The 12,678-nt window shown below is 44.8% G+C and overlaps 1 protein-coding gene across 13 annotated transcripts in view; it reads right to left on the reverse strand.

Moving 5' to 3' along the window:
* Positions 1-2,734: 2,734 nt before the first annotated feature.
* LOC100135915 (circadian locomoter output cycles protein kaput) overlaps positions 2,735-12,678 on the reverse strand; it is a 48,913-nt gene continuing 38,969 nt past the window's right edge. For 2 of the 13 annotated variants that reach the window (XM_090235996.1, XM_090235997.1), the window contains exons 6-23: positions 11,764-11,912; positions 11,548-11,639; positions 11,296-11,325; positions 11,122-11,211; positions 9,300-9,420; positions 8,999-9,112; positions 8,738-8,856; positions 8,485-8,567; positions 7,939-8,045; positions 7,659-7,806; positions 7,406-7,487; positions 6,842-6,995; positions 6,637-6,731; positions 6,392-6,541; positions 4,732-4,878; positions 4,111-4,529; positions 3,693-3,933; positions 2,735-3,597 (exon numbers count right to left, since the gene is read on the reverse strand). In XM_090235996.1, coding sequence (XP_090092122.1) covers positions 3,334-3,597; positions 3,693-3,933; positions 4,111-4,529; positions 4,732-4,878; positions 6,392-6,541; positions 6,637-6,731; positions 6,842-6,995; positions 7,406-7,487; positions 7,659-7,806; positions 7,939-8,045; positions 8,485-8,567; positions 8,738-8,856; positions 8,999-9,112; positions 9,300-9,420; positions 11,122-11,211; positions 11,296-11,325; positions 11,548-11,639; positions 11,764-11,912 — 2,605 coding nt within the window. In that variant the 3' untranslated portion in view covers positions 2,735-3,333. Of the gene's footprint in view, positions 3,598-3,692; positions 3,934-4,089; positions 4,530-4,731; positions 4,879-6,391; positions 6,542-6,636; positions 6,732-6,841; positions 6,996-7,405; positions 7,488-7,658; positions 7,807-7,938; positions 8,046-8,484; positions 8,568-8,737; positions 8,857-8,998; positions 9,113-9,299; positions 9,421-11,121; positions 11,212-11,295; positions 11,362-11,547; positions 11,640-11,763; positions 11,913-12,678 lie in introns of those variants that run through there. The other 11 variants (XM_021604341.3, XM_090235995.1, XM_090236003.1 and 8 more) reach the window with 7 other exon arrangements.

Consider the following 12,678-nt stretch of genomic DNA (forward strand, 5'->3'; position numbering starts at 1 on the left):
CTGCTCCAGGGCGCTCAGGACCTCAGACTGGGGTGAAGGTTCACCTTCCAACAGGACAACGACCTTATGCAGACAGCCAAGACAATGCAGGAGTGGCTTCGGGATAAGTCTCTGAGTGGTCCAGCCAGAGCCCGGACCCAATAGAACTCTCTGGAGAGACCTGAAAATAGCTTTGCAGCAACACTTTCCATCCAACCTGACAGAGCTTAAGAGGATCTGCAGAGAAGAATGGGAGAAACTCCCCAAATACAGGTGTGCCAAGCTTGTAGCATCATACCCAAGAAGACTCGAGGCTGTAATCACTGCCAAAGGTACACACAAAGTACTGAGTAAAGGGTTTGAATACTTATGTAAATGTACTATTTTTTATTTGATACATTTGCTAAAATAAAAAATAAAACGTTTTTGCATTGTCATTATGGGGTATTGTGTGTAGATTGAGGAAGAAAAAAACAATTTAATCAATTTTAGAATACGGCTGTAACGTATCAGAATTAGAAAAAAAGTATAGGGGTCTGAATACTTTCCCAATGCACTGTAGATTGGAGCAGCCAGCCATGTTAGAGACCGGAGCAGGAAATGACCCCTAGAGGGCCCAGACATTCTACATAGTGTTGTGCTATGATACCAGAGAGGTTTGATATGTGATTTTCTTCCACCAATAAAAAGCGAAATAATGTAGGTTTCACACAGTCCTCAATTAAAAAAAATTGCCATCTATTAAGAAAAGTCCATTGAAATCGAACAGACCACAAAGATAAATGCTACCAATTAAACAATAACTTCTTTCTGACCACATGATTCAGGATTGTCACACTGAAAATCGAGGAATGAGGGAAATGCCCAAGCAAGCATAACTAAATAGTTTGGCTATAGTTTTTTTCTTGAGATGAACATAACTTGTCACGGTAAGGGACAGGATTAGTTAACATTCAATACGACTACTACTAAAGTGCCATTCTACAGAGGCCCCTGACAGGAAATGAGCAGCTTGGAAAACCAGAGGCTCGACCCCCAAGAGCCCCACTCCACAACATTTACAATAGAAACCTGGAAATCCCCTATAGAAGTTAATATGGCAACGTACAACAACCAGTTCATAGGACCCCACTCAACAAACATCGTTTTAAATTTGCCATGGCAAGCGACACCCCATCAGCACGACAATCAAACCATCACCTTATAACACAGTAACACGGGGATAAGTACTGTCTGACAGAAGCGGCAGAGGAGCAGGAGCAGAAAAACTTCAAACATACCACATCTGTTATCCGTATGATGAATTGTTTCAATTCATTCTCTTGGCAGGTCCAACTAACACCAGTTTCACTTATTTCAGAGGTAATTTGTGTTCTAGGCCATGGATCAAATAGCCTTAGCATTCGCTCTATACTTGTCTGGACTGGGCTTAGCCATAGTACACATTAGGAAACATTTTTGTAGTTTCTCTTCTCCCATTCAAACAACTGAGAAGTGGAGAATACTGTCTGTAAGGGGTACTTAGTGTTAGAGAGGTATAAATAAGTGCTATATGTTTACTTTAATGACCCCAGCAGCTCAGATTTGCATTTCTTGGTTAAAACAGTAACCCCCCCCCCCCCCCATCCCATCCCACCACACACTATAATGCCTCCAGCACTGTCTGACTGGCTTTAGATAAAACAGACAAGCTCACTTTATTAACACATGAAGATGAACTCAGATCACAACAATTGCTAGCGGCATTCTGTCCAAACACTTATTTGATGAGATCCACCATCATTTAATGTTCTAAAGAGGAGAGAGATCCCTCGTTTGTTTGTTCTGACATTGCCAACCCATAAAACGCTTAATAGGAGATAAACATGCTGTAGTTGCAAGTGACAGGAGAGAGTAGGAACATAAGGGGATGCATTTCATTCATAGAACAGACACTAGATTTCTAACGGCAGAAATAGGATAATGTGCAGAAATATCACTGCGTGAATTGCATTTCTGAGTTTAAGGTAATTTTTGTGACTATTTAAAACGTAATTGAATATATATTTCTATGAGAATACTCGTTTTTCTACACAAGCCTTTAGGGCTAAAAAAGTACAGTATTGTAAAGCACTAGTATAGTCTGTACCTAGAGGTACTTTGCATGCATCGCTATGAGCGTTACGAGACCACACTAAAACAGTCATAATGCCTCACTCATATTTAAATCAACTAAAGATAAACACTAAGGACTTTTTAAAAGTAAACATTTTTTTATGAATAGCTATGGCAACTGTTATGAGGCATGATGGCAGAGAAAATAATGAGCTCATAAGCTTTCCATAGGATACGTTGAAAGTATTTTTGGTAAACTTTGGGTCTTTGCTTTATTTACAATTTAAAATATTGTTCTGAGTAAAATCATGTATCTATTTAGTCCTCAACATGTCGCGTTGGACCACATTATATATTCTAAAAAAATATTGTAACTTTAAAACATTTCTGTTTTTAATCTCAATAGAGGAGTTTTATTAAAACTACGAAAGTGAGGAAGAGGATGAAACAAACTGTGACATGACCAGCAGCATCAGCTACACAGACACCCACGGTCCCAAAAAGACACACGGCCCCTGGGAAGAAGAAAATCTGTGAAAAGATCAGCCATTAAGCGTGTTTAGGTTCTTTTTTTCATAGAGTACTAGAAAAAAAGGTATATTCAAAGCTACAAATAACAGACTATGCTTTTAATTTCATGCATCATATAAAATATTAGTTATTTCTTTTTTTCCATATATTTACATATTCTTTTTTGTTCTGTACAATAAAAGTTCAATCCACATGACATTCTTAAAAATATTTTCTGACCCATAATTACTTTGACATGAAAAACAATATGAGAAAACCAGAAAACAAACGAGGCGTCTGTCTACTCTCTGTAGGACTTCTTTGAAGCCTTGATTGAAGCTCCAGACTGGATCGTCCTGCATAAATAAAATCTGTGAGGGTGACGGGAGCACACACTGAACACACAACAAGAGGGCAGGGTAGGGGACAAGCACTGGCCCCTGTCACAGTGGTGAGGGGACCTCGACAGAGTGGAGGTCTCTGTGGGAAAGAGTTCTAAGCATGGCCATGAAGCGGAGCGACTCCGTGCTCACTGTGAGCACAGCATTGTTTTCTATCTGACGCACCAGTGGCTCATGAGTTCAGTGCAGGCAGCCAGAGATCCATCTATTGATCCATCACAAACTCTACAGACCAAGTTGAAGCAGGGTAGTCTTAGAGGCATAGTTTCAATACTGCTTTCTCAACCGATCTCTTCACCCCATCACACAGACTTGGTTCAGTCCACATGTCTGATCGGACGTTGCCAGGTTACTGGGGCTGTGTGCTGGAGCGGCCTGACATGCTATCTGCCCTGTGAGAGGCCAGCTGCTGCTCCTGTTGCTGCTGTTGTTGGAGCTGTTGTTGCTGTTGTTGTTGATGCTGCTGGAGTTGTTGCTGCTGCTGCTGATGTTGCTGTTGTAGCTGCTGCTGCTGCTGGTGTTGTGTGCTGGCGAAGGCTCCTTGCTGCTGCAGTGGGAATGCCGTTTGCAGGATCAACTGGGTGGACTGGTTTCCATGGAGCAGCCGAGGGCCCTAGATAGGAAGAACAGAGAGGTGAGTGGCTGGTCAGAATAGGGACAAGTACCGGATCTACCTTTAGAAACGTTACTCTCTGGTGGTCACCTCACCTGGAGGAACTGTGTTTGTTGCTGGGCCAGCCCTTGCTGTGTGGCTTCGGCCTGAGACTGAGCCTGCTGCTCCTGCTGCTGAGGCTGCTGCTGGGCAATGCTGATGGTCTGAGTCTGGCCCTGCTGAGGAGCGAATGCTGTCACCACCTGGCCCATGAACATGGTTGTAGGGACCATGACCGCTCCACACGCCATCGGCCCAGTCACCAGCTTAGTCAGCAACTGAGAGCCAGCAGGGAACCTGAGAGAGATGAGGGAGTGAGGGTGGTAATGAATGAGCAACAGATTTTTTTAAACAGACACATGAAAATGTATGCAAATCCTGTGGATAATCAGCATATTTCTCAGTAACATCAGCCACTGAGTGTGGCGCATACCGAGTGAGAGGAGAACATACCCTGTTGGTGGCATCGTGTACCTGATCTGTCCCGAGCGGTCCTGGGCAAAGTTTGCCATGGCAGCTGTGTTGTTGCTGCTGTTCTGGGCCAAGTTGGTAGCGATCTGGACCACATTGGCCTGGTTGGGCTGAGAGATCATCATGGTGTTGTAGAGGGAAGCCGGCAGGGCACTCTGCTGGGGCGGCAGAGAGTGGGTCGACCGCACTGAAGACTGTGAGAGGACAGAGCTGGTGTCTCGTAACAGGTTCTGTTGTTGGGGCTGGGACTGCTGCTGGGGTTGTTGTTGGACCGTATGCTGCTGTGGAGTGCTGCCCTGCAGACTGCCTGCAGACACCACTTGGCCATGCATGGTGAGAGCACCCCCTGGCTGCATGGTGGTCCCGTGTGCCAGCTGCACAGAGCCCAGGCTCAGCCCACTTGTACCCGGCTGGAGAAACATCTGCACCAGAGCAAATACCACAGAGTAAGACGAATCTCCTTTCATAGACAAACACAGGCATAATGACAGATGCATGCATCCACGCAAATGTGCAGACATTTTGGTTCAAGTACTCACACAGTTCTACATAAGAGGGCAGGTGGTTAGTATATGAGGCCCAATAGCGCTATTCCCCAGACAGACATTAGGGGGCAGTGCTCACCTGTAGGCCATGGCCCTGCACCTTGTTGAGCTCTTCCTGGATCTGCCTGAGCTCCTGCTGCTGCCTCTGGATGTTGGCCTCGATCATCCTGGTCCTCTGCTCCAGCTGATCCTTCAGGTGCTGCATTGCGTCCAGCTGGGTGGAAAACTGTACCATGGGCTAACAAAGTTAACTGTCTTTCAAAGATAATTCGTAAAAATCCAAATAACTTCATAGATCTTCATTGTAAAGGGTTTAAACACTGTTTCCCATGCTTGTTCAATGAACCATAAACAATTAACGAACATGCACCTGTGGAACGGTCGTTAAGACACTAACAGCTTACAGACGGTAGGCAATTAAGGTCACAGTTATGAAAACCTAGGACACTAAAGAGGCCTTTCTACTGACTCTGAAAAACACCAAAAGAAAGATGCCCAGGGTCCCTGCTCATCATGCCTTAGGCATGCTGCAAGGAGGAATGAGGACTGCAGATGTAGCCAGAGCAATAAATTGCAATGTCCGTACTGTGAGACGCCTAAGACAGCGCTACAGGGAGACAGGACGGACAGCTGATCATCAACGCAGTGGCAGAACCACGTGTAACAACTCCTGCACAGGATCGATACATTCGAACATCACACCTGCGGGACAGGTACAGGATGGCAACAACAACTGCCCGAGTTACACCAGGAACGCACAATCCCTCCATCAGTGCTGACTGTTCGCAATAGGCGGAGAGAGGCTGGACTGAGGGCTTGTAGGCCTGTTGTAAGGCAGGTCCTCACCAGAAATCACCGGCAACAATGTCGCCTGTGGGCACAAACCCACCGTCACTGGCCCAGATAGGACTGGCAAAAAGTGCTCTTCACTGACGAGTCGCGGTTTTGTCTCACCAGGGTGATGATCGGATTCGTGTTTATCTTCGAAGGAATGCGCGTTACACCGAGGCCTGTACTCTGGAGCGGGATCGATTTGGAGGTGAGGGTCCGTCGTGGTCTGGGGCGGTGTGTCACAGCATCCTCGGACTGAGCTTGTTGTCATTGCAGGTAATCTCAACGCTGTACGTTACAGGGAAGACATCCTCCTCCCTCATGTGGTACCCTTCCTGCAGGCTCATACTGACATGACCCTCCAGCATGACAATGCCACCAACCACACGGCTCATTCTGTGCATGATTTCCTGCAAGACAGGAATGTCAGTGTTCTGCCATGGCCAGCAAAGAGCCCAGATCTCAATCCCATTGAGCACGTCTGGGACCTGTTGGATCGGAGGGCGAGGGCTAGGGCCATTCCCCCCAGAAATGTCTGGGAACTTGCAGTTGTCTTGGTGGAAGAGTGGGGTAACATCTCACACCAAGACCTGGCAAATCTGGTGCTGTCCATGCATGAGGAGGAGATGCACTGCAGTACTTAATGCAGCTGGTGGCCACACCAGATACTGACTGTTACTTTTGACCCCCCCTTTGTTCAGGGACACATTATTCAATTTCTGTTAGTGACAGTGTATGTCTCAGTTGTTGAATCTTGTTATGTTCATACAAACATTTACACATGTTAAGTTTGCTGAAAATAAACGCAGTTGATAGTGAGAGGACAATTTTTGCTGTTGTTGAGTTTCTGTGTCACTGACTCTAGCAAAAGAAACTGCCAAATTACAATCATGAGGAAGATTTCTCACCTGGACACTGGGCTGGATCTGAAGCTGCTGCTGTTGAGGTGGTGGTTGCTGCTGTTGCAGTTGTTGTTGTTGCTGCGGTTGTTGTTGTGGAACCATGGACGGGGTCATGTTCTGCCCTGTGTTCTGGGTGTGCTGGGAGCTCATCGATTGCTGTTGGATACAAGCACAGGAACTACATTAGGAACCAAATCACTATCAAATATAGAGAGAGGCTTGACCGCAAGCTGAAAGAAACCCACTCTGACCTGACTGCTGATGGATGATCTTCGCTGTGATGTCATCTCAATAGCAGAGACGGACTGGCATCCCGGTGTACCCCTGTCTGTCTTAAGCTTAGGTGCTGAGAAGGAAAAAACAAACACCTTACTCTTAGGATCAAAGAAGCTCTCAGGACAGATGACATCATATTAGACAAGATGGATGTAGTAACGTCATGTGGTCAGCGCTTACAGGCTGGGTTGGAGATGGCAGTGTGGGACGAGGACTTGCGGGAGCTGTGTGAGGAGGCCGAGGGCGTCCGGCTGCGGTCAAAGCCCTCTAGGGCCTCCTTCAGACTGGAGGTGTTGAGCTGGTGTTGAGACTCAGAACCCGAGTCCTGAGACTGCTGTGAGATGAGAGAGCAGAGAGAACAGTCAGTAGAGACTCACTACTAGAACTCCCAAGCCTTGTTAGAACACTTGGGAAATACATCCTTCCTTCCTCTCTTGCATGAGGTAATCACTGATCTAACACAGTTGGATTGGTGAAAAGAAGGATCGTACTACTGGGATTGAAGGACGCATTCAAAACCCATAACCCCACTGTTTGCTCACCAAAGATGTTTTCACATCCTCCTTGTTGTCTGAGCACTTAACCATGTCTTACTCCAGTGAGAGTCACAGACAGTGAGACATCGTATCCCTTAAACTGAACAAGACCTCATTAACCAAACTCAGCCATCTCTTTATTCCTGCTCAGTGATTTCTTATGGTCAGTGGTCAGCAAGTTCTCACATTGGTCTTATAAGTGTCTCACCTTATCTACTGCAGAGATCTCTGGCGGTGACTCCTCAACAATCCCCAGCTCTCTGCGCTGTTCAGCCCTCACCTCAGCATAGCTGCTCCACAAGAGAGAGACAGTGTTGAACACCATGCCCGATGGTGGTGTATGTGATAGTGTTTAGGATGTCAATGCAATACTGCTGGTTATATGTAGTATGACTGACACATTGATACTTGTTGCGAGATATGCATATGAATATCCTTTTTAGTGCTTAGTCGATCTTCACCTGACGACAGTGTGCGTGCAGACGATGAACTCGGGCCTGGAGTTCCACTGGTGGTAGGTGATGTAGTAATGGGTTTGGAGCCAGATCCACTGTTGACCTTTGGTGAGAAACCTGTAGTAGCACGATTTCCCCTTCCCATACTGCATTACTGCAGAATGCAGCAAGAGAGAGAGAGGAGAGAGATGATGTCACAGATCTGTACATGCGACAGTAAAACACAAACACACTCATAAAATGTGCACTTACAAAATACACAAATGCGACAAAAAAAATTACTCACAGTGTTCGTGGCATTTGGCCAGTGTCTCCAGGTCATCTACGTGGTAGTAGTCATATCCAGATGTACCCAGAACCTCAAATGGCAGGTAACCTATTATGGGCGGAGCCCTGGGGAGATAAACAAGCAATGTTATTAATGTGACAGCATAACCCATTTAAATACAATGATATACAGTTTCTCAGCCTTTTAAGCAGTAATGACACATTAAAACCCCATACAAAGCATTGTATTAACCTCTGGACATAGTGTCTACAAAGGTCCATATAATAGAGGTTTTCAGTAGCAGTGAAACACTAAGTACTCCATCTAGTGCTGTTGCTCCTAAACGGTTGAGACTCAGAGCTGTCTCCTCTAGAGAGCAAGCCGACTGACTGGCCCAGATATAGAACATAGCAGCCAGCTAACAGAGTTAACCCAAACACACTCTCACTGGGTCTGTGTTCTGACTGATGTGCTGAGTCTCACACAGCTAGAGGCTAACTCTCTCTTGCATGACATAGGCAAGTAAGCACACACACAGACATGGATATAGACAGCACACATTACCTGTGGTCCAAGAAGAGGAACTTCCATTCTAAGCTGTGTCTAGAGGTGAATTCTTCATTGGGTTCTTCAACAGTGCACATCTCCTGTGGGGTGAATTAAGAAAAACTAGATGTTTACATCTCACACAAAGAAAATAATTTACAGTGCTCCTACTAAGAACACTTTACAGTACAACATTAGACATATTTGGTTACCTAGCTACCGAAATATGCAGTCTGTGATATATAAGTCTCTAGAATTCCAATTGTCTTACCTTGATAAACTGTGGTTTGGCTAATCTCACAGTTGCTATGAAACAGACTCGGTCCTCAAAAGCGGGCCGGAGTGACCGCTGGATCACCCCTTCCAAGCCATTTCGAGTTGAGTTAGGCACTATAGGAGAAAGGGAAAATTAGTCATTGTTGCCTTTTGGTCAGTCTAAGTGCATTTATGGTCACAAACCAAATACAGGCCAGCTACTTGTGTACTACATTCAAAGTCAAATTTTTCCTAAATCAATATAATGAAAACGTACCATTATTCAGGGACTTGAAGTTTCCGATGAACTTAACATACTCATACACAGGAGGCTCTTTGGGGTCGATCGTTCCTCGGAGCATGTGGCAACAGAATTCTAACTGGTTTTTCGCTGAAAACAAATTAAATCATACAATAAAGCAGAGTACAATTTGATAGACTTGGTTTAAATAAACTCATCTAGTTCTGAAACAAATCATCTACTCATGGCATGCTGTGGCCAAAACTTGACATAGGCCATTTAGACCATGAACATGATAGAAACTACTAGACAATACTGAAACAGCTCCAGTACTTACTCTTGAGATACTCTGGCGTTAGCGTCTCTCCCTCCAGTATGTGAGACGACAGGGCTTTATACACGTCTGAATGTTCCCCCAGGGGCAGGAAGTTCAACAGGTTCTGATCCACCAGGTCAGACTGAAACCAACACACACATGTATGTCATCCTTGGTCATGGATGTCAACCTCACATACTGTAGGCATTAACTCATGTACAGTGCCTTGCGAAAGTATTCGGCCCCCTTGAACTTTGCGACCCGTTGCCACATTTCAGGCTTCAAACATAAATATATAAAATTGTATTTTTTTGTGAAGAATCAACAACAAGTGGGACACAATCATGAAGTGGAACGACATTTATTGGATATTTCAAACTTTTTTAACAAATCACAAACTGAAAAATTGGGCGTGCAAAATTATTCAGTCCCCTTAAGTTAATACTTTGTAGCGCCACCTTTTGCTGCGATTACAGCTGTAAGTCGCTTGGGGTATGTCTCTATCAGTTTTGCACATCGAGAGACTGAAATTTTTTCCCATTCCTCCTTGCAAAACAGCTCGAGCTCAGTGAGGTTGGATGGAGAGCATTTGTGAACAGCAGTTTTCAGTTCTTTCCACAGATTCTCGATTGGATTCAGGTCTGGACTTTGACTTGGCCATTCTAACACCTGGATATGTTTATTTTTGAACCATTCCATTGTAGATTTTGCTTTATGTTTTGGATCATTGTCTTGTTGGAAGACAAATCTCCGTCCCAGTCTCAGGTCTTTTGCAGACTCCATCAGGTTTTCTTCCAGAATGGTCCTGTATTTGGCTCCATCCATCTTCCCATCAATTTTAACCATCTTCCCTGTCCCTGCTGAAGAAAAGCAGGCCCAAACCATGATGCTGCCACCACCATGTTTGACAGTGGGGATGGTGTGTTGCTTTTACGCCAAACATAACGTTTTGCATTGTTGCCAAAAAGTTCAATTTTGGTTTCATCTGACCAGAGCACCTTCTTCCACATGTTTGGTGTGTCTCCCAGGTGGCTTGTGGCAAACTTTACACAACACTTTTTATGGATATCTTTAAGAAATGGCTTTCTTCTTGCCACTCTTCCATAAAGGCCAGATTTGTGCAATATACGACTGATTGTTGTCCTATGGACAGAGTCTCCCACCTCAGCTGTAGATCTCTGCAGTTCATCCAGAGTGATCATGGGCCTCTTGGCTGCATCTCTGATCAGTCTTCTTGTATGAGCTGAAAGTTTAGAGGGACGGCCAGGTCTTGGTAGATTTGCAGTGGTCTGATACTCCTTCCATTTCAATATTATCGCTTGCACAGTGCTCCTTGGGATGTTTAAAGCTTGGGAAATATTTTTGTATCCAGATCCGGCTTTAAACTTCTTCACAACAGTATCTCGGATCTGCCTGGTGTGTTCCTTGTTCTTCATGATGCTCTCTGCGCTTTTGACGGACCTCTGAGACTATCACAGTGCAGGTGCATTTATACGGAGACTTGATTACACACAGGTGGATTGTATTTATCATCATTAGTCATTTAGGTCAACATTGGATCATTCAGAGATCCTCACTGAACTTCTGGAGAGAGTTTACTGCACTGAAAGTAAAGGGGCTGAATAATTTTGCACGCCCAATTTTTTGATTTGTTAAAAAAGTTTGAAATATCCAATAATGTCGTTCCACTTCATGATTGTGTCCCACTTGTTGTTGATTCTTCACAAAAAAATACAGTTTTATATCTTTATGTTTGAAGCCTGAAATGTGGCAAAAGGTCACAAAGTTCAAGGGGGCCGAATACTTTCGCAAGGCACTGTATATGCATGGAGTGAATACTTACAGGAAGATGTTCCAGTAGAGATGTAACGCTCTCTGAGACATAGATTATGTTCCCATCTGTCATAATTGCTAGGAAGAAGCCGTCTAATGCCTAGCAGATACAAAACAGTGTGTTAAAACACCATCTACTTGCAAAATAGAATGTGAGAAAGTGAACTATGTAGAAAACAGGTACCATTGCGCTCAACCTTGAACTTGAATAGTCCTTGGTGCGTTAAACCAAAAAGGGTGGGGGGGTTTTCTTGCTTACACAGCAGGCAGGGAAAAAAATTCACAGACGTTTCGTTGTCAACCTTCTTCAGTTAACTACAAAAACAGTACAGAATGTTGCTACTGATATCCTTGGACTGACATCCTTTCTTTCAGGATACTTCTTAGTGAAAGGATGTGCAAACTACTGTACTTTAGTGTGTCAAGTGCCACTGACCTCCAGCATCAGCTGTGTGAACTCTTCATTACTAAGAAAAGGAGGTTTCCAGTCCTGTCGGATCTCACTCGACTCTGACTGCGCAGCTATTTCTGACAGAAACACAGATGGGGGAGTTACTGATGTTAAATACTCAGACAGCTTGGTAAAAACACAGAAATGTTCCTATTCTTCCAGACATGTTGATTTCCGAGGGCTAGGAGGAGAGGTCTTTACCTTTATGCTTGCGTAGGAAGTCGATGCTCTTCTGTAAGATGGTGGACTTGTCCATCTTTCGGGTGTTGCCTGGCAGCATGGTACCCAGCTCCTTGATGAGGACATTGAACTGGTCTCTGCGCTTCTTCTCAGACTTGTTACGGGACACTCTGGAGGGTTGGACATGAGAAACAAGAATACACATACTAAGATTCTAACAAAAACAACACAATGATTACATGCAACATTCGCACTGAGCTAAAGGGTAGAGCTGCCACTTTCAAGGAGCGGGACACTAACCAGGAAGCTTATAAGAAATCCCGCTATGCCCTTCGACGAACCATCAAACAGGCAAAGCATCAATACAGGACTAAGATTGAATCGTACTACACTGGCTCAGACGCTCGTCTTATGTGGCAGGGCTTGCAAACTATTACAGACTACAAAGGGAAGCACAGTCGAGAGCTGCCCAGTGACACAAGCCTACCAGACGAGCTAAATAACTTCTTTGCTCGCGTCGAGGCAAGTAACACTGAAACATACATGAGAGCATCAGCTGTTCCGGACGACTGTGTGATCATGCTCCCTGCAGCCGATGTGAGTAAGACCTTAAAAAAGGTCAACATTCACAAGGCCGCAGGGCCAGGCGTATTACCAGGACTTGTACTCCGAGGATGTGCAGGCCAACTGGCAAGTGTCTTTACTGATATTTTCAACCTCTCCCTGTCTGAGTCTATAATACCAACACGTTTCAAGCAGACCACCATAGTCCCTTTGCCCAAGAACACTAAGGTAACCTGCCTAAATGACTACCGACCCGTAGTGCTCATGTCTGTAGCCATGAAATGCTTTGAAAGGCTGGTCATGGCTCACATCAACACCATTATCCCAGAAACCCTAGACCCACTCCAATTTGCATACCGCACCAACAGATCC

The sequence above is a fragment of the Oncorhynchus mykiss genome, chromosome 5, assembly GCF_057628025.1.
Source record: "Oncorhynchus mykiss isolate SJ-2025 chromosome 5, ASM5762802v1, whole genome shotgun sequence".
Classification (NCBI taxonomy): Eukaryota; Metazoa; Chordata; class Actinopteri; order Salmoniformes; family Salmonidae; genus Oncorhynchus; species Oncorhynchus mykiss.